The sequence below is a fragment of the Acanthochromis polyacanthus genome, chromosome 9, assembly GCF_021347895.1.
Source record: "Acanthochromis polyacanthus isolate Apoly-LR-REF ecotype Palm Island chromosome 9, KAUST_Apoly_ChrSc, whole genome shotgun sequence".
Classification (NCBI taxonomy): Eukaryota; Metazoa; Chordata; class Actinopteri; family Pomacentridae; genus Acanthochromis; species Acanthochromis polyacanthus.
In genome coordinates this window covers 16667803-16689515 of record NC_067121.1, presented here as the reverse complement: position 1 = coordinate 16689515, position 21713 = coordinate 16667803, and the positions used below count along the sequence as shown (strand labels likewise).

Here is a 21713-nt window from a genome sequence, read left to right as displayed (position 1 = left end):
ATTGTGTTTTTCCTGTAGGAGAATCCTTATATGTGCAACAACGAATGTGACGCTGCCACTGAGGAGCTGGCTCATCCTCCTGAGTTGATGTTTGACTTTGAGGGTCGCAACCCCACTACTTTCTGGCAGTCAACATCATGGAAGAAATACCCAAAACCTCTGCAGGTTAACATCACGCTGTCATGGAACAAGACAATTGAGCTGACTGATGACATTGTACTTACCTTTGAGTCAGGCCGGCCAGAGCAGATGGTCCTGGAAAAGTCGCTCGACTACGGCCGGACCTGGACCCCCTACCAGTTTTATGCCACCGACTGCCTGGACGCTTTTACCATGGAACCCAAGACAGTGAATGACCTCACCCAGCGCACTCTGCTGGACATCATTTGCACTGAAGACTATTCCCGAGGCTATGTGTGGAAGAACGACAAGACGGTACGTTTCGAGATAAAGGACCGCTTTGCTCTGTTTGCTGGCCCTCGACTACACAACATGGCCTCCCTATATGGGCAGCTGGATACCACCAAGAACCTGAGGGACTTCTTCACGATTACTGATCTGAGGATTAGGCTGCTGAAGCCAGCCACTGGAGCCACCATGGTGGATGAGAACAACCTATCCCGATATTTCTACGCAATCTCTGATATCAAAGTGCAGGGCAGGTAAGATGCATTTACATATGTTTTGTTTGTTGCTAGAATTGTCAAGATTTACAGTTGCTTCTAAAATTTTCAGACCCCATTGCACTTTTACTGTTGTAGATTTCATTTTAAATGGATAAAACTGTCATTTCACCTGATTACTCTCAATCTGTTATGTATGCAGATTTTCTTTCCCATTATAAAACCATTAGTTCAGCACTTTATAGAAGCCCATTTGGCAAAAATCACAGCTTCAGGTTTTGACTGAGTTTCTAAAGACTTTACATATCTGGACGTATGCACTGTATCCCATCATTCTTGGAGATCCTATCAAGCTGTGTCTGATTGGATGGGAAGCCTGTGTGAAGTGCCATCGTTTGGTTTCTCCACAGATGTTCTGTGGGGTTTAATCTGAGTTTTGGCTAAATCATTCACGGACAGACACTTTTCTAGAAGTCACTCAGTGTTGTCTTGGTTGCTTTGGTTTACTGTTGTACTGAAAGGTGAACTCACACTGAAGTGCAAGAACCTCTCTGCATTTGGTTGCGTTCAGTCTCTATTCAGTTCTAACCAGTCTCACAGGTCCTGCTGCTGAGAATCACCCTCATACCACAATGATGCTGCCTCCAATGTTTCACTATAGGGATAGTATTAGCCAGATGATAAGCAGCATGTGCTGTTCCACATTGTAGTTGGAGTTCTGCCCAGAAAGTTCAGTTTCTGTCTTCACAGCCCAGAGAAACTTCTCAGTCTTCTGCACACTTGTAGTGGTGATGTGTTGCTTCCAAGTTGTAGGTTTTTTTCTCTCCAAAAAATATTACATGTATCCTTGAGGCTGAGTTAAAATATTTTGTATTGTGTACTGTTTACTTCCATATGTACTTGTTTGCCATGTCTTCTTAATTGTTTTGACTTTCAATTGTCATTCTGTGGAATAGCATGACACCTGGCAAGAGAAATGTTTTTAGTATCATCACAGTCATCAAAACCTGAAAACCACAATGGTATTCTGTCACAGAAGAAGCTGAGAATTTTCTGTGAGTCAAAAATAGTCTTTCTTCAAGTAATATATCTGCAAAACAGCAGAAGTTCTGTGATAAGATGTCAATGTGCCTCAGATTCCTGAATAATGATAGACTGACTTGTATAAACATTATCACAGAACATATGAATTATCTGTAGTGTCAAAGAGTGGCAACAGTCTGCAGAGGAAGATCTCATCAGTAAAATCACCTGCATAGGGGATCAGCAGTAGAAACCTGCTTATTGTAAATTCTATGTGGCATGTGGTTGGCTGCATCTACTATAAAGCAACTAGCTTAGATAAACAATTAAATCAAATTAAGAATATGGAGTATTTTTAAACAGTTTTGGAGCATAGTTTTACAAACTAAATATAACTGCTCCCTATCTTCCAAAAGACAGCATTAATTTATTATTGTCCTCTTTCATGTGCTGTCAATCAAAATGAAAATACAAATGCATAATTTTTCAAAGAATCCTCAATTGAACATCCATCCATCCATTATCTAGACACTGCTTGATTCTCATTAGGGTCGTGGTGGGGCTGGAGCCTATCCTAGCTGACTTGGGGCGAAGGCAGGGGACACCCTGGACAGGTCGCCAGTCTGTCGCAGGGCCACATATACAGACAAACAATCATACTCGCACTCACACCTACAGGCAATTTAGAATAATCAATTAACTTCAGTATATTTTTGGACTGTGGAAGGAAGCCAGAGTCCCCGGAGAAAACCCACACATGCACAAGGAGAACTTGCAAACTCCATGCAGAAAGATCCTGGGAAGGCCGGGACGCAAACCAGGGATCTTCTCGCTGCAAGGCGGAAGTGCTTAACCACTATATCACTGTGCAGCCTCTCAACAGAGCAGTAGAATGAAAACTGTGAATTTGTCTAGTTTGTGTCACCTTCAGGTCTATCATCTTCCTGGCCTTTTTATAGCAACACAGCCATCCAACTGTGAAGCCATGGCATCACTAGGCTGTGCTTGCACGTGCAATCTTGTGTGTGTACAAGGTAAACAGCAGTTATATAAGACAGCAGTTATAAAAAAGGCTTCAAAATATGTGCATCGGTGTTTAACTTTGCAGATGTAAATGGAAAGGAAATGGAACAATGGAACTAAGCAGTTTAAAAATGAAAGAATAAGATGGAGGGTTAAAAGTTGGAAATTATGAATCAAAAACTTAGAGAGTTAAATAATCACAGATGGCATCACACCTAGGAACACCAAAAGAGAACATATGAAATAAACAGTCATAATACAGACTAAAACACTAAAACTAATTAAAGCCGAAAGTAAACTTCACATAAAAGCAAGTCTATAAAAGTGGGTTTTAAGAAATGATTTAAAAGAAGTCACTGACTCTGTAGATCTTATCTCCTCAGGTAGGTCGTTCCAGAGTCAAGGGGCCTTGATGGAGAAACTCAGTCAGCCTTAGATTTAAACTTCAATCATCATTAAGACGACTTAGTTAGGTTCCAGTGGCTCAACACATGCTTTCCTCTTTCACAACTTAGCTGTCCAGTGTTTGTAAGGACAAGTTTGTTTAATCAGCAAATCCAACCCTACCTGTTTGGTAGTCTAAATCAGGGTGGAAAAGTCTGCATGTGGAGATACTGAACTCTGGTCCTCTAAATTATTTGTTTAAAGGCATCAAGGACAGATGGCATAGATTGCCTCCTGTGGCCTGCAGTGAAGTGAAGAGTTGATGATATACAAATTTTGTCTGAAATGCAGATAATTTAATCTTCTCGGTAATTCTTTCAGTGTAGCTACAGATATCAACATCCACTATTTAAAAACATCCAAGACACTGGTCAGTTGTATTCCAAGCAGCAATAGCTGGCAGTCTTGTCCCTGGTCTATCTCATAGCCAAGTTCTTGATAACTATTACTTATAAGTCAAATGAGCTAAGTTCCATACCTTCATACAGCAGACAGAAGATGAATAAGTTGAAAGAGACTGAATTCAATCAAAGTTGCTATAAGTGACTTTTTTTCCCTTCTGCAAACTTGTCAGAAAACAGTAACTCTGTCTGCTGTCTGTTACTGGCCAGAGATTTTCTTAAACTGAAATTATTTTTTAAATGCTGGAATCTTAGTCAACCTTCTCCACCTAAGGGGAACCTTTTTATTTTACTATATTTCATATTTTAAAACCTACATTTCAACAACATTAAGAAGACCTCTGGTGCATGTTTAATTGTCACAGCTTGTAGTGTTGCAGAGAATAATATTTTCATCAGTGAGTCATCAGAATGCCTTTGTGATTTTCAGGGAATGGAAACATTGTCATTTAATGATGCATGGAAATGGCCCACATGATGGTCGTAAACCCTCCACAGCTGCTCTCTAAATAGGGCCCGTGTTGCTTGCTGCAGTTGGTTTATATGAGGGTAACTAGGTTGGTAATGACCCATCAGATGGGCCCTAGGTGGATTGAAACAGTTAGTCCCTAATTAGAATTCAGTCGACTTCAGTGGCAGATTAGAACCATTAGCACATTGGCTAATTGGTAGGAGACTAATCTTGTAATTAAGAGCATTTGCAGCTGATTAAATGGTAATCATCAGGGACACATCAGTGGAACGTGAAAGCATTCAAAATTGCCGGGCTGTGAATCCAAACTTAGGCTTGCCCTGTTTAATACAGAGTAGATTTATGGTGTAATCTTTGAGGTTTTCTTTTAGAGCAAGCTACGGTTGTTGCTTTGAAGACACACTTTCAATAATCTCTTGTATTTTTTGACTGTTACTCACAAAATCTGAACAAAAACTCATTGAGCATAAACTGTCATAGTCTGCAAAAAAAAGATGCTTCATGACACTTGACGCCTTTGATCACATGTTATAACAAGCCTTTCTATATTAGTGGAGTGTGATATTCCCAATTGTGCCATGTATGAGAGACATAGAGCAATCAGTCACAACATGAAGATCACTGAGAGATGAAGAGATGAATTGATAAATGGATGTGGAAGAAATGGCCAGCATAAATATCAGCGCAAATTTGACGAGGACCAAGCTGCGATGGTTAAGAAATTGGGTGAGAGTATCTCTAAACGGATGAGGCACTTCTTGTATGGAGTGGTTACCAAAAGTGGTCCAAGGAGGGACAACCAATGACAGATATTGGTGACCATGCCTCATTTTTGATGGAGGAGAGAAGACTGCCCTGTGTGGTCTGAATCCACAGTGGTGCTACTGTAGACCAAATTGATGAAAATCTCAATGCTGCCTTAATGGACAGGATTCACATTTCTTTTACATCATGTGGACAGCTTGATGTGTGTGTGTGTGTGTAGTTTACTTGGTTTACCTGTGGAAGAATGCAAACTGCACAGTGGCAGTGCAATGCTCTAGGCAATGTTCTCCTGGAAAGCCTTGGGTGCAGGCATCCATGTGTATGTTACTGTGGTACCTACCTTAACATTGCTGCATCTCATATTCCTCTTGGCAACAGTATTCTCTGGTAGCAGTGGCCTCTAGCAGGATACTGCTCCCTGCCACATTGCAAAACTGTTTAGAAGTAGTTTGAAGAACATGATAAAGAACTTGAGGTGTTGGTTTGACCTCCATTTCCTCAGGTCTTAATCCAACAAAGCATGTGGAGTTTTGGAAAAACAAATTTGATCCACCTCGATCCTTTCAGAATTTTAACGATCTGCCCATATGATGGATCTCTCTCTGATACCATAGGACACCTTCCTGGGTCTTGTAGATTTGTAATCTCTCCACAGGTCACAGCTGCTTTGGTAGTACGAGGAGAAACACAACAGTATTAGTCAGGTGGTATTAATGTTGTGGCTTTTTGGTGCACGGGTTCTGCAGTCAGACAGAGCTTTCCAATCTTCATGCTTGTACTGTAAATATAAATTGATGAGTTCTAAATTGCAAGGCCTGCTACCCAGCACAGAATAACATCTCCCACAGATATCTTATTTTGCCATTCATTAGAAAGAGAAGCAAAAGGTTGAATGTGGAAATAAGCTATTTTGCCCAATTTTCCATCCTGCCCATGGGCATCAAATTCAATTTTCGACCAAAAGTTTGCAGTGAGAAAGAAAAGAAAATAAACATACGATTTCTGTCCAGAGGTGGATCAGTAACTCACTTGAAAGAGGGTGATAGAGGCAGGTGGGGAGAGACAGATTAGAGTCCCCACCAGCCTCAGCAGCCTTCTGGCTACAACCAAATGTGAAAGCCTTATCACAGAATGGCCATCCTGTCCGAGAATTCCAAGAATACTCTATAAATGCTGATAAACTTTCACTCACATGCAACTGAATATTTGCAGTGTCAGGTTACCTGGAGATATGTTCATGAATGTGATGTCAAAACTCAGAAAGGATGGATGTTGGATGAATAGTTGTTCAATTATATCTCCACATTTTTGAAAAAAAAAATGCCTGTCAAGGTTTATATTTTAGAATTTTCAATATAGAAATTTTACCATAAACAATTCATGAAGTTCTTTGCAAAACTACAGCAGCCAGTTACTCTAAACACTGCACACAGAAGTAATCAGGCCAGAAGCTACCATGCTAACAAGCACCGAGTTTGTTGTTTGTCTCTGTATATGAGCAAATCGGACAGGACCCGAGTGCTCCAAGGCGTCCGTCCAGTCTTCCTCGTCATATGGGCTGCAGTTTAAAATGCACAGGAGGTGTCAATGGCAGCAGGCATGTGCCAGAGGTGCTACCAGCAGCAGTTGAGTCTATTGTTAAGGTGTGCAGGTTTGCATAGCCCTGTACTGAATGATTCCAGGAGCAAGCAGCCCATCCACCAGTCACCCACAGAACTGCTTGAAATAAGATAAGCTTTGTCATAAATGTGTTTAGCTTAACTTAAAATCATAAAAACACTTTGAAGGATTGCTGGTATGTTTAATATTGTATATAGGAATTCCTTTTCACTGAACAGTATACATAGTTTAGTTCCCATGATCAGCTTTCCGACCTCTAATCTTCCAAAGACAAAAGGCCTTCTAGAGATGGAAACATCTCTTAGGTGGACCCAAAGCCTTTCCTTCTCACTCCTTTTTTATAACCTACACACAAACAGGCTAGCTGGAAGTCTCTCCACCAGCATATGAACAAGAATGCATCAGAAATGCAACAGAAAATGAACAGACAGTCAACAAATAAATAATTGATAGCCTAGAAGCTTATAATTCAGTTTGTTTTTGTCAGCATGTTTTTAACACTGTTTAAGGCTTGTACATGCTTCAGTTTATGAGGCTGCCAATTTGGCTCTGACTCACATGGCACACACAACACACAATACACAGATCAGCAACGGTTTTCTATAATAGAAAAATTCTAGTAAAACAAAAGCAAATAGAAAGGGGAATATATTTTTCAATTCTACTGATTAAAGAATCAGAACGTGTTGCAGGGCTATCTGTGCAATTGATTTCTAATGTTATTCCACATCAACAGAAAACAAAAACCTTGAACTGTGCAGGCTGTCCCACCTTTCACGTCTCTCTCTCCATTGTTCCTCACTTATTGATCAGATGTCTGCTTGTTAATTAAGACATGACTGCTACCAGCTGGCTGTGCGGTCAGCGCTGCACATCTGCAGGGCTGCAGTGGGTCCTGGGAATGAGAGGCAGCTAATCCATAAGTGCTAATGTGCTATTCCTCTCTTCCCCCATGTCATTCTCTATTTTTGCAACCTTTTCTCCATTTTTTTCTAGCATCATTCTTTCTCCTTTACTTCCCCTTTTAAGCATTGTGTCAAAGTAACCTTAGACAAAATAAATATCCAACCTGGTCACAGATCCTTCATATTGTGGACTGCATAATTCAAGGTCACTGATTGCCCTGTACGGCCTCCTTTTTATTGAGATGTAGAACACCCCCCAAAAAATACACTTAGACTTATTTCACATCTCAAATAAACAGTAAATGTGCGTATGTATGCTTCAGAAATTCTTTAAAAAAATAATCCACACCTCCTGCCCTTGTTCATGTGTCCTTGACCAAGGCACTTAACCCTTCCTGCTCATAACGGCTGATGGTGAGCTTGGGCACACTGTGAAGTGCTGTGGTACAAAACACTGCATAAACAGGCTGCTTTATATTTTCTTTAAGGCAAAGTTACTTTGTAGATGTACTGTATGAAAAAATGTAAACTCCTGATTATCCTGGGAATGAACATGTAAACAGACATTTGTCATGTAAAAGAAACCATAGCCACATACCCCCTGTATAAATTAATTAAAGTATCATCTTTGTAAATGCTATATACACTACTGTTCAAAAGTTTTCTGGTCATTTCGAAATGTCTCTTATTTTTAAAAGAAAAGCATTTTTCGTCAGTGAAGATAACATTAAATGAATCAGAAATACAGTTGAGGTATTGATAACCCTTTGATGCGCAACATGGCTCAAAAGTGACCCAAATCCAATGGAAAATGGGTGTCTCTGGACCCACACTGCACATCAAAGGGTTAATGTGGTAAATGACTATTCAAGCTGGAAACAGCGGATTTTTGATGGGATATCTACTTAGGGGTACAGAGGCCCATTTCCAGCAACCATCACTCCTTTGTTCTAATGCTACATTGTGCTAGCTCATCATATTGAAAAGCTAATTGATGATTGCAAAACTATGAAGGTATTTCAGGTGCAAAATGTTTGAGCACCTGTAACATCAAATTTGTAGTTGTGTACATTGAATTTGTATGTGTATCAGCAAATCTGATTTCCCACATTCTATGAGTTGTGTACTTGTAAAATAATTTCTTGTATGTGTCGATTTTTTTCTTCCCACAAATACAACAGAAAAATACACATTCACAAAATCGTAATTCCAGGTGCACAAATCACATTTACAGGTGCACAAATCATATTCACAGGTGCACAAATCATATTCACAGGTGCACAAATCCTTCTCTACAAGTCACATATTTCAACAACTTACACGCTCACATTTTGCACCTATTGTTGCAGCACACTAAGTGCAAAACATACTTGTGCACCTGTATTGTACAAAGTGAAGTTGAGGTGAGAATTTGAATATGTGCAAATCTGAATGTGAACTTGTGCAATAAGTATGTGAAATAATTTACCACGAAAATAGCTGTGTCCTCTAACACACGAACACAAATTGCTACTTACAACCACTCGACTCCTCTCCACGAGTCACACATTCTCTGTTTTCTACAGGTGCAAATCAGAAATCATACTTCCAGTCCTGCTGAGATATTTGGTGCAAAACTACAAAACTATCTGATCTGTGTATAAATTCTATGCTCTGAGATTGACAGACTTTTCGGCCAGTCAAAGAGACACTTTGCCTGCCCAGCCAATCGGAGGTTTTTATTCCATCCGAGGTCGCTTTACCGACTTCCGGGTGTGGAATTTCAAGATGGAGAGAGTGTAGGCTTAGATTTCAATATACTAAGAGGAATGGATAAGTTATTTGAGTCATTGGGAAATGCGCATTATAGAGATTAGAGCAGACCAGCCGTCCAAAACAAGAACTGCCTACACTCTCTCCATCGTGAAATTCCACACCTGTTCACCGTTTCTACTGACCAAACCGCGACTGTTTATCTGAATCTATAAAAAGCGCACCGCCCTGCGCGCGGTCCCACTGAACAAAAACAAGCGCTCCTTTTAGTAATGCTAGCCCGTGCAACGTGTGGTAGCTTCATGCTAGCATGCAAACCGAAGCAGTCCAACTGCTATAAATACAGAAAGGGCTAATGTGACTTGAGATAAGCAGAGTTCAGAACAATCGACGAAGCACTGCGGTATTCATTAAAATAATTATTTACCGTTTGGCGTGTAATGTTCCAGGGTGATGATCAGCCAGTCTGCCAGGCCTGCTCGGGTCAAAGACGAAGTACGTGTTTGAAAACGAAGTACGTGTTTGAACAACAACTTGTCAACAGCAAAAATGACAAAAGTGTTCCTTAAAAGATAAAGGCGGAGGAATAAAACACAAACACGAAGGAGAGAAAATACAACGCGGAGGAATAAAACACAAACACGAAGGAGAGAAAATACAAACACGAAGGAGGGAAAATACAACACAAAGAAGAGAAAACACAACACGGAGAAATAAACCAACATATACACTATGTCCCCTAGGGGGCTCCGTAAAATTGTCTGGGCGACCCCAAACTTTTGAATGGTAGTGTACATCTTTCCATTCCGCTATAATCTTTGTGAGCAAGTGATGTCACACATAGCACTTACTTATTTTGAAGAAAAAATATACCAGCTTTCTTGTGGGCATTTAAAATGTGTCATACCAGCCATTTGTAAATTCATCACAAATTCAAGTTTTCTCAGGGCAGTGACAGGGAAGCCTGGATGAGAACTCAAATGCAGACTGGAACCTGGCAGGCAACAACAGTTTTATGGTGTTACAGGTAAAGGAGTTCAGAGACAGTAACACAGGTTGGCCAGTTAACAGTAACAGAGGACAAACAGAGATCACAACCTGTAGATCAGGCAGGAGATCAGGACAAGTAGTAAAACAACAGTTAGGACAAAACAAGACTGGGCAGGCTGGCTTAACAGCCAAAGAAAACATGACAAAGAGTTAATTATGTACTGTAGCACTGAAGACCAGAGAGGAATAACACTAGCAAACCCAAGAGTGGATCAGTTGATACATATCACTATTGAACCCAGAGAAGAGCCACTTGGCACTAATCCCTGGTTTACAGATGCTTTTGTTATGACAAGGAGCAGCCCGGTCTCACGGGGATTCGTGAAACTGTCACGTCAGTTTTTGTTTCGGTTTCGCGCGCACCAACACGATGTCGTCATGTTTTTCGTGCCGCTCACCACGAGCGAAACCAGCTGTGGTAATCACATCTGAAAGTGGTTTATACCGACGGATTCATGACGATCTAAGCTGTCCATCGGCGTTTGCGGTGGCCGCTGCGGCCGCCACTGCGGCCGCCACTGCGGCCGCCGGACATTCTTTGAAATTCCTATGCAAATTCGGCGGATTCATGACGATTTAAGCTGTCCATCGGCGTTTGCGGCCGCCGCCGCGGCCGCCATTGCGGCTGCCAGACATCTGGCCGCAGCGGCAGCCGCAGCGGCGGCCACAAACGCCGATGGACAGCTTAAATCGTCATGAATCCGCCGGTATAAACCACTTTCAGATGTGATCCGGCCGCCGCAAACGCCGATGGACAGCTTAGATCGTCATGAATCCGCCGAATTTGCATAGGAATTTAAAGAATGTCCGGCGGCCCCAACGCCGATGGACAGCTTAGATCGTCATGAATCCGCCGGTATAAACCACTTTCAGATGTGATTACCACAGCGGGTTTCGCTCGTGGTGAGCGGCACGAAAAACATGACGACATCGTGTTGGTGAGCACGAAACCGAAACAAAAAATGACGTGACAGTTTCACGAATCCCCGTGAGACCGTGTTGCAAGGAGACAATAGTGTGCTGATCACCAGCCATTATCAGGGACAATGCTCATAATCACCAGCCATTATCAGGGACAATGCTCATATTCCTCAGAAATGGTCCTCATTTCAAAATGAATAGACAGTAGCCAGAGCCATCTGGCACAGTTCTGGGAGTAAAAAAAAATGGCAAAACCTGGGTTTTCCAGTGATAAGAACAGGCTGAGTGGAAGATTTGGAGCAGGTGAGGTGGGTGTGGTAGATAGGAGGACAGACTGAACCAGGAGGACGTCTGGTGGGTGGAACAGTAGGGAAAACCAAGGAAAACCCACATGGCTCAGAGCTGAACTGTGACCGCTGCACAATTAAAAGTTGTTGTTTGTTGAGACGTTAATGGTGCGTATTGTCAGCTCACTGTCAGGAAATATCTATATCTGTGGTCGTGTCCAAAATATGTAGCCCGTTCAAACATGTGGATCTTATTCTACATTTTACTTGGCAAACTAAATGGAGTGAATGTTAGTGTAATATTGTAGCTTCTTTGCTGGTTCAGGTAGTTATGCAACAGTTTCACCTGGCAATTACTGCTTGATATTAATGACTGTATTTTCTATCTAGAACAGGTTTGTGTGACATTTTTGTTTAATGATGTATAAATGTCCAGTTAGTGAACTTTTATAACTTACAGAATTTATAACTGAATGCAAAAGTTTTAATTAAGAACATTTGGTGCTGCTAAATCCAAGATTATCAGTTGCATTTTGATTTATCTCTGGGATTTGGGGCCGGACTTCTGTGGTTACAGTGAGCCAGTTTTAGACAAAATGACAATTTTGTGTGCAACCCAGCACAAAAATGCTGCTTTGTAGCACAAAAGGATGTAAGAATATCAAATGTTAACATGACTGCAGTCTTGTAGAAATTAAAAAAAAAGAGATGTATTATTCCCCACTGACTGTCTGTACAAACAAATGTTAAACAAAAGCAAATTTCAAAGACCAGAAAAACATTTCATCTTGAACTTTCCCTCTGAGGCATATATGGAATTTATTCAGAGTCAATTTAGATCCAGAGAATAATAGTTTAAGATATGGTATGAAACATTTTAGTGTTATTTTATGCTCCCCAGTTTTCCCCTCGAGCCAGACACAAACTCTGTAGCTCCCTCTCCCGATGGGAATCCTGAGCTCATAAACTACCGTATCAAACACTTCAGCTGTATATTGCACTTAAAAGGAGTCTAAATATGTAACTCCTCCATGGTGCATTCACGTGAGGGGCATTGCACTCTAGTGAACCACATTCAGAGGATCCAAACCCTGAGGATATCTACAGTTTGTGCTCTCTAAGGGCCGCACACAGGAAACCAAGAAAAAAAACAGTTACACTGTATTCACTAATGTGTTATGTGCCTTACGACCTCATTTAAACTGGCATGTGAGTACCCTTCTATCCTGAAGACGGAGTCATCTTATTCTCTTTGCATATTTCTCTTCTTAATTTTCTCAAGGTTCTAAGTTTATGATGCAGGACAGAATGCAGCAGGAGGAAGTCAATCAATATTCTCTCTGAGTAAAGGAAGTTGTTGAGTAGCTTGATGGAATTTTTTGTTGACTCTTTGTTCAGTCCATTTCGTGTTCCCTGCAGTTGTTATCAGTGGCACTGATAAATGGTAGTACAGTACTTCAGCCTTGCCTTGTGAACTCATGCAGACCCATAACATTAGCTTGTCTGATTTGAGACACTTTTGTTCTACCAAGAGCAAATGCAGTTTTACCTCAAGGCAAATTTTTGGTATCTATTGTATCATATCTGAATGCCATGTTATAGATTGTCATTACTGAATGATGTTTCAGCATTGCAACACATCCAGACACACACACACTGTGTGTTATGCAAAGGTTTGTGAACCCAAGTTCTTCCTCAGCTTCAGTTCATTCTTGTCATCTCTCATGAAGACTGTGTCAAAGCTTGCCTTTTATTTCAATCAACCGAGGATGAATGGATGTGCAGCTAATTGCATTTTAATCATGCCCAGACAGTTAGCAGTATACCCCCTAACACTCACCAGCCTGAGTGAAAATTCCTTAACAGGCATCAGCCTATTTTGAATTATCGTTTGTTACAACAAAGGCTCATAATTCAAGCAGGGGAACAAATTAAGAATTAAGAACACCACAGCAACAACAGCAGCTCCTTACTTTGAAATAAGACAGCAGACACAGCAAAATGTTAGTTTCTTGTGTTTTCTGTCTATAGGGGCGCATAGTTGATGAATTGCTATGTGCTGCACAGTATTTTCCAATTAACAAAATACTTCCAAGATTTTTGTCTTTTTGGTTCAAAAGAAAAAATGTTGATGTTTACGGGATATCCACTACATGGTTAACTGGTGCAGAACAGTTTTTGAGCGGTCTTTTACCATTATCAACCTAAATATATGTGACAAAAAACACATAATTTGTCCTGTTGAGTTGCAGCAGACTCTAACTGAAATTTAAAAAAAATTGTGTTACATTCTAATGTTCCAGTTTGAAGCCCAGAGCTATTGATAGGGCATAGAGTGCATTCCAATATCTGTACTATTTATGATGCCAGAAGAAGATTTAGTATGGGCCAATACATAAAACGTCAAACGCAGAATTCCCAAAAATACCATCATGTCCTACTACATCTGGTCATATTTTGCAGTATAAATTAACAATTTATAAGCCATTGCCATTTAAATCAGATAAGACTGCCAAATTCCACCTCAACCATCACTTTGCTGGGTGGTATACACAATAACAAGTGGCAACAGGTAGCAAAAAGGCATCGATACTCTAAGACAAGTCAGCATTAAAGTTGCAAAATAATAAACAATGGCTCAATCAATAGTTGCTAGCAAGGAAAGGGAAATCCAGAATAATTGTCTGGCCTAAAAACATGCTTCAGCTGCTGAGACAGATGAAAGTTCATTCTGCATTACTGAGTCTAATGTCTCAGTTTTTTGCATTCTGCATGCAACAGTAATGATTGATTGATTGATTGATTGATTGATTGATTGATTGATTGATTGATTGATTGATTGACTTCTTTATTTTTGTGTCATGCACAGAAGCATGCCCAACCCTCATGGATTTACAAGCCACCAATATACTAGCATTGCAGCAATACATCAAAAACACCCATTATTCTGCTGCTCAGTTGTCAAACAAAATATGTTCCCTTTTACCTCAATCCTGGCAAAGAAATTCTGCCATGAAAAAGGTTCCTCTAAAACATAAGTCAAGTTTTTCATGGTCATCCCACCAAAATAAATCTGCATAAACAGAGGACATCTTCCTGATATCTTCGTATACAGGACAATAAAACACAAAATGAACCTCTTTCTCAACTTCACCTAACTTACACGACAAACAAATTCTGTCTGTGGACGAGCATTAAACCTTCCAGTTTCTAAAGCTAATGGCAATGTTCCTGAGTGTGTACATGTACACGTGTTGCAAGGATAGCTGCAGTACATACCAGAAGTAAAAAAAAAGTTTTATAAAGGATACGATTTGTAGCACAGTGTCAATTTACAGAAATCTTGTGGCTCAAAGACTAGAGCATAATACACCTGATGATTTTTAGGGTTACTGTAATATTGTACTGTATATTGATTTAATCTTTCCAGTCTGATTTTAAAATGATTCAGTATTTCTCTGCAAAAACGTGGTGAGAGATTTCTGCCCTGTAAATTATTTTTGTGTTAAAGTAAAAGAAAACAAAAAAGAGGAAGAGAATATTTTAGTTTTGCAAAGTTTTTTTCACTAGCTAGTCTAAAAAGTCTCATGTGCCATGGCTCTGTTGAACACAGCTCCACGGGAAATTTTTACTACAAGTTAGGAAGAGATAAATTGAAATCGCTGAAGGCCCAAGTAAATACTGGGTCAAGCCCATCAAATACACAAGATTTCTCTGCTCTGCACTGGAATCTCTCCTGTTGCCACTTAGGGCTACATTGCAAACTTACCCTTCATATAGCCACACAAACTGCACACATGCATGTACATAGAAAACAAGCACAATATTACTTACTGGCTCTCATCCAGGCTCTTATACACAGTACACACGCACGCACACACACACACACACACACACACACACACACACACACACACACACACACACACACACACACACACACACACACACACACACACACACACACACACACATGTTCTTCCAATCCTCTAAGCCTGTGCCCTGTGAACCATGACAGCTGTAGCCAGCTTGATTGACAGAGTTTGAAAGTCAGGTTCAAGTGCAGGTTCACATGACCCTAACAGCACTCCGTAAGGTTCGCTCCGGTCTGCCAATGTCTGCTCACTTATCTTCCACCAGATGTCTGTCACACGCTGTGATGTTTTCTGCCAGTCATCTCCCAGTCTCCAGTGTTTAATTAGTGCTCATTAAGGCCCATGATTTCTTTGTAAATAATATATGGGTGCCAGAGAAAGCACATCAACATAAGCTGGCTCTAGAGGGACAGCAGCAATGAATAGTAAAATCATCAGCATATCTCTTTGCTACATTTACCATGGGATCAAGCTTTACCTGCAGTGGAACAGACAAGGTTGCTGGGCTTCTTGAGTTCCAGTACTGGATATGTGTGTCTATGGTCAGGTGTGTATGTGTCCTCACTAAACTAATGCAGTAACAAGGCTTTTTTGTCTTCATCCACATACTGGGCTACTTTTCTGAAAATATTTTTCTCATTTTTACTTTCACTCTTGATACTGTAGGAGATGACTGCATGCAGTAACTTGCATAGTTACTGAATACACAAATATACTGTAGAGCATGCAGCCAATGTCTGATTTCCATATTAATATATCTTTCCCTTGCCTTGTATTTTTTTCACAGCTCCTTCCTTGTCTCAGCTGCTTACATCACGTCATGATTGATACAGCCCTCCACGATGAGGACTGAGGGGTAGACATTACCACACTGTATGCCTACATCAATGCACAACCTCAATAATAGTCCTTGTCATTGAAACAAATCACAGGCTTTCAGGGGCAGTGGCCCAAGCCATGCAAATTCAAAATTCATTCCGCCTCGGCAGAAAATTGGAGCAGGGGGAATTAACTTGTGATCCAATCCTGATATTTCTTCAACAATTTGGGGAGCCCTGGCGGGGGTACTTTATATTTCGATGGGGGGCACAAACAATTTGCTCGATATGGATTACATTACACCACGAAGAATGACAAAATTGGCCACAGCGCAGAGCAACAAAAACAAGCCTAATCGGACTCTCCAATTTCACGGTGGCACAGCCTGCTGTAATGAGGTGACTCTGTGACTCTCCCCTCTCTCCATGAAAACTTCAGTGCCATCCAAAATGTGAAAGAAGTCGATCTAAAGCAATGCTGTCAAGCTAATTATGTTAGCTGGATTGTTCCTGCTCAAACTCCTGTTCTTTATGTAAGAGAATTTTTCCTCTCGCCTATATAAGAAACTATATATTATGGTGTTTGTTCAGTGCAGATACTGCACTTGATTCTTATGAACCTAAATTAATATATCAAATTAGATTACAGGTCATTTAAGAATTGGAGGACATTTGGGCTTCAACATCTTGGTAAAAAAACCTTCTCTTTTAGAATTTTCTGCTACATATTCATCGATAAGTAATAAACTATCAAAGGCTTGATTGGCTCAGCTTAAACATCAATGGTATCATTTTTACTCCATTTGTTGTTTGTTAACCCTAATCTGATCACAGTGATAGGGTTGCTAATCATGCTAATGTTAGCTTTTTCTCAGGAGTAAAAGCTAGATATTTAGCTAGCTGTTACTGCAGACCAAGAGGACAAATTTGCAGATGGAAAAGAGTAAAGAAAAAAGTCAAAAGAATTTGTCTTATCCTGATAATATGCATAATGGGGTTGCATGAGGTAAACTGAGACATTCAATCTAGACTGACAATGTTATGAAAATATGAAAAATAGAAGAGAGGACACAGCTTGGCTCCACGCGTTCTTTTGGAAAACTGTTTGATGATGTTAATTCCAATGTATCATGTGATTCACTGTTTCCCCTTCTTCTACCAGCTAAAAAGGGGGTTGGGTGCATGTTATGGGACACACAATCCACGCACAATAATTATGATTCAGAATAATATATTTTCCCACAATTACAAGAGACATCAAATGAAAAAAATAATACCAAAGAAAGAGATTTAAATTTAATTTTGAGATTCAATTTGGTCATCTGGGGGGTGAGACAAGAGAAAAATGGCATTTTAGGGGGAACTCCTGACTTATTTGGTATTTTAAAAATATTTTCAAACTGTGACGCCCTCTCCCTCTCCAGTGCTCTGGCTCCACTGATTATGAGCAGCTGTGGAACGAGCCCAGCTGCTCGTGATCATCAATCAGCGGCTGACATAAGCCTGGCTCTGCCTCAGCTATGACTCTGGGCCATTGCAAACTGCACTCCGCACTCCGCTCGCTACATGCTGCACCCTGCTTCATGCACATCGTTCTCTGGACTCTGTCTCCCCTTTGATTACCTCGTCATTATCTCACCCCGAAACTTCCTCGTCTGCTCGTCACCCCTCCTCTGATCTGCACCCCTTTCGTCTGCCCGGATTCCGTCTGCTCTGCCGTCCCCGCCACATCCACCATCGGCTCCCTCAGCTCAGCCCCCCACCTCGTCTCCTGTTCCCCGGACATTAAGTGAGTTTTCTCTTCCCCTCTGTTTAGTTTTAGTTTAGTTTCCACCGTGGCTAAGCGTCATTGCTTTTAGTTTCAGTTTAGAGCCCCGTTCTCTTCATTCCCTGTGCCCCCTGTTTTGATAATTCTTTATTCTCTAACATATTAAACCTCATTATTAATCCACCTGCCTGTCTGTCTGCCTGCTGCTTGGGTTCAAACCGCCTCAATCATAACAGAATGGCCCAGTGCACAAGAACCCAGCAGGCTACCCCAATCTTGCGTCATACCTTTTTTTTTCTCCAGTCATCATGTCTGAAGAGGACCTATACGCTCCCTTTCGGGGAACCCGATGGGCGATAAAGCCGCTCTCCAAGGGACAGCGTAGGTCACAGTAGAGAGGTATTCAGCCCCCTCCAAATTCTATCTCACCCAGGCAATTATGCAATTTTTTGTTAGATAGAGCCCTTGGCTTGGATGGGGACTCCCCCAGCATTCCACCCTACAGCCAACCCGAGCCTGGCCATGGAGCCACCCGCCAGACAGCCTGGTTGCCGAAGGCGCAGCTCTAGAAGACACTGTAGCTCCCCTACTCCTGCCCCGGAGGAGCCCTGTGCCACCTCACCTGTGGTGCTGGAGGGGCCCTGTGCCACCTCGCCTGCAGTGTTAGAGGGGCCTTGTGCTGCCTCAGCTTCGAAGCGGGCCGATGCCGCCACTGTTTCGGAGCGGGTCGACGCCGCCTAGTGAGGAGAGGCCCCGTGCCGCCTCGCTCCCGGCTGAGGAGAGGCCCTGTGCCGCCTCCCTCTCTCCTGTCCCTGTGGGGGCCATTGCCCCATCTCCTGTCCGTATGGGGACCATCGCTCTGTCTTCTGGCTGTATGGGGGCCATCGACCTGTCTTCAGTCCATTTGGGGGCCATCACCCCATCTCCAGTCCTTGCGGGGACCATTTCCCCATCTTCTGTTCCTGTGGGGCCCATCGCCCCATCTTCTGTTCCTGTGGGGCCCATGGCCCCGTCTTCTGTTCCTGTGGGGCCCATCGCCCCGTCTTCGGTTCCTGTGGGGCCCATCGCCCCGTCTTCGGTTCCTGTGGGCCCTGCAGTGATGAGGCTCCCAGCCTCCCCTGCAGTTTTAAGAGAGCTAGAAGCTCTCTCTGCAGCTTTGAAGGAGCTTAAAGCTGCTGTCCGGAGTTTGAATCGCAGCGTCTCCCGAAACACTGTTGGTCCCACCCTCCCTCTGATTTCGCCCCTTTATTTGTGCACGCGCGCAGTACATGAGAGGAGTGCCCGGAGTGCTGCAGCATCTTGACTGTTTTGCTGTTTTCCACTCTTCTACATTTAGTACATTTAGTAAATAATAAAGGAATTACGTTAGAATGCTGTATTGAGTCTAACTTGTCCTAATACCAAAATAACATGAATCTGCTAGGACGAACGAGTAAAGTTTCAATATGTGATTACACTCGTGTATCCCTCCCGATGACGTTGTTTATCAAACTTAGAGCATTTACGCGTGTATATGTGTTACATTGTTTATTTATTTCTATATAGAGTTCAGAATTGCATGACTCCTCTGACGAAGAGTATGTCCCAGACGCCCCAACATCTTCCTCCAGAGGTTGGGCATCTAAACGAAGCCGTCAGGCGGGCTATGGAGGCCGTGGTTGGGGAGCGACGCGAGCACCCCGAGCCAAAAAACGTCCTGCAGTCTCTTGGCCTGACAAGCCGTGGGATTGGTAACTTTTCTGGAAGTTGCTGATCCCTGATGCTCTCTCCTCCACAAGCAAAACAAATGTGCTCGCGGTTGCGTAGTGCGTAGCTCGCCCACCTCTGCATGGGCTTGCTTGCTGTGCGCGTAACCGTTGATTGACAGCATGACAAAGCTGAAGCTCGAACTTGATTGGTCGGCAGCGACCGGCGCTTTTTGGAATAACATGGGGGTCTATGAGAGGAAGGCGGAGCTCAGGAATAAATTTTCATATCGCATCATACTAACTTTATATTATAGTATCGAACTAGACTAACACATTTAAGCTTTGTTAAAAAATGATACATAAATTGAAAACAAACGGAAACTCCGGACAGCAGCTTTAAGGCCTCCCTTGCAGCTTTAAAGGAGCAAGAAGCTCCCCCTGCAGTGTCTGAGGAGCAAGAAGCTCCTCCTGCAGCGTCTAAGGAGCAAGAAGCTCCCCCCACGGCCTTGAAGGAGCTAAAAGCTCCCCCCGCGGCCTTGAAGGGGCTAAAGGCTCCCCCCGCGGCCTCCTCAGCAGCCTTGAGAAGGCCCAAGGCCTCCCCCAAGTCCTTGAAGAGGAGAGACGCCTCCCCCAAGTCCTTGAAGAGGCGAGACGCCTCCCCCGAGTCCTTAAAGAGGGGAGATGCCTCCCCGAGTCCTTGAAGTAGCACGATGCCTTCTCGGCAGCCTTGAAGGAGCATAACACCTCCTCGGCAGCTTTGAGGAGGCTACACACCTCCCCTGAATCCTTGAAGAGGCAGTATGCCTCCCCCCAGTCCTTGAAGAGGCAGGATGCCTCCCCCGAGTCCTTGAAAAGGCAGTATGCCTCCCCCCAGTCCTTGAGGAGGTGGCCTCGAAGGAGCATAACACCTCCTCGGCAGCTTTGAGGAGGCTACACACCTCCCCTGAATCCTTGAAGAGGCAGTATGCCTCCCCCCAGTCCTTGAAGAGGCAGGATGCCTCCCCCGAGTCCTTGAAAAGGCAGTATGCCTCCCCCAGTCCTTGAGGAGGTGGCCTCGAAGGAGCATAACGCCTCCTCGGCAGTATTGAGGAGGCGAAACGCCTCCCCTGAGCCCTTGTTGAGGGTTCCTGTCGGATCAGCTGCCAGTTCCCAGCCCGGCCTCCGGAGGGTCCCCGTCAGTCCAGCTGTCGGTTCCTAGCCCGGCCTCCAGAAGGTCCCCGTCGGCTCAGCTGCCAGTTCCCAGTCCGGCCTCCTGAAGACCTCCATCGGTCTCAGCCTGTCCAGCCCCCAGGTCGTCCTCCCATCGGGCCGCCCCCCGGAGCGGTCCCTCCTGCTGGATCCCTGCCGGTTCCAAGGACGCCCCGCTGGCACCCCGACCGGCCCAGTGTGCGCCAGGAGGCACACCTCGAGGGGGGTACTGTCACGCCCTCTCCCTCTCTAGTGCTCTGGCTCCACTGATTATGAGCAACTGTGGACGAGCCCAGCTGCTCGTGATCAGCAATCAGCGGCTGATAAAAGTCTGGCTCTGCCTCAGCTATGACGCTGGGCCATTGCAAAATGCACTCCGCACTCCGCTCGCTACATGCTGCACCCTGCTTCATGCACGTCGTTCCCTGGACTCTGTCTCCCCTTGGATTACCTCGTCAGCCTCTCACCCCGGAACTTCCTCGTCTGCTCGTCACCCCTCCTCTGATCTGCACCCGCATCGTCTGCCCGGATTCCATCTGCTCTGCCGTCCCCGCCACATCCACCATCAGCTCTCTCAGCTCAGCCCCCCACCTCGTCTCCCGTTCCCCGGACATTAAGTGAGTTTTCTCTTCCCCTCTGTTTAGTTTTAGTTTAGTTTCCACCGCGGCCGAGCGCCGTTGCTTTTAGTTTCAGTTTAGAGCCCTGTTCTGTTCATTCCCCGTGGCTCCTGTTTTGATTATTCTTTATTCTCTAACATATTAAACCTCATTATTAATCCACCTGCCTGTCTGTCTGCCTGCTGCTTGGGTTCAAACCGCCTCAGTCATCACACAAACATTCTTTTCTCCTAGTTTTTCTAGATTTGTTCTCAGGACAAGAAAATTTACAAAGCATCTGCATGTTTTAGTATTTTGTAAACAGATTATTTGATGGGGGAATGGGATGTAAAATGTCTTCCAATTCTGGAATGGTCCTTACACATTACAGTAGATATTTAACTGAAGGCCATCTTTATGTTTAAAACATATTATATGACTGAAATTTTCATGAATAAGATTATTCCAAAATTACAAACACAGAACACACTAGA

At 43.1% G+C, this 21713-nt stretch overlaps 1 protein-coding gene across 3 annotated transcripts in view; it reads left to right on the top strand.

Moving 5' to 3' along the window:
* The window catches only part of LOC110954531 (netrin-G1-like), an 83343-nt gene that overhangs the window by 32645 nt on the left and 28985 nt on the right, over positions 1 to 21713 (top strand). For all 3 annotated transcript variants that reach the window (XM_022199114.2, XM_022199115.2, XM_022199113.2), the window contains exon 3: positions 19 to 662. In XM_022199114.2, the coding sequence (XP_022054806.1) occupies positions 19 to 662 (644 nt within the window). The remainder of the gene's footprint in view (positions 1 to 18; positions 663 to 21713) is intronic.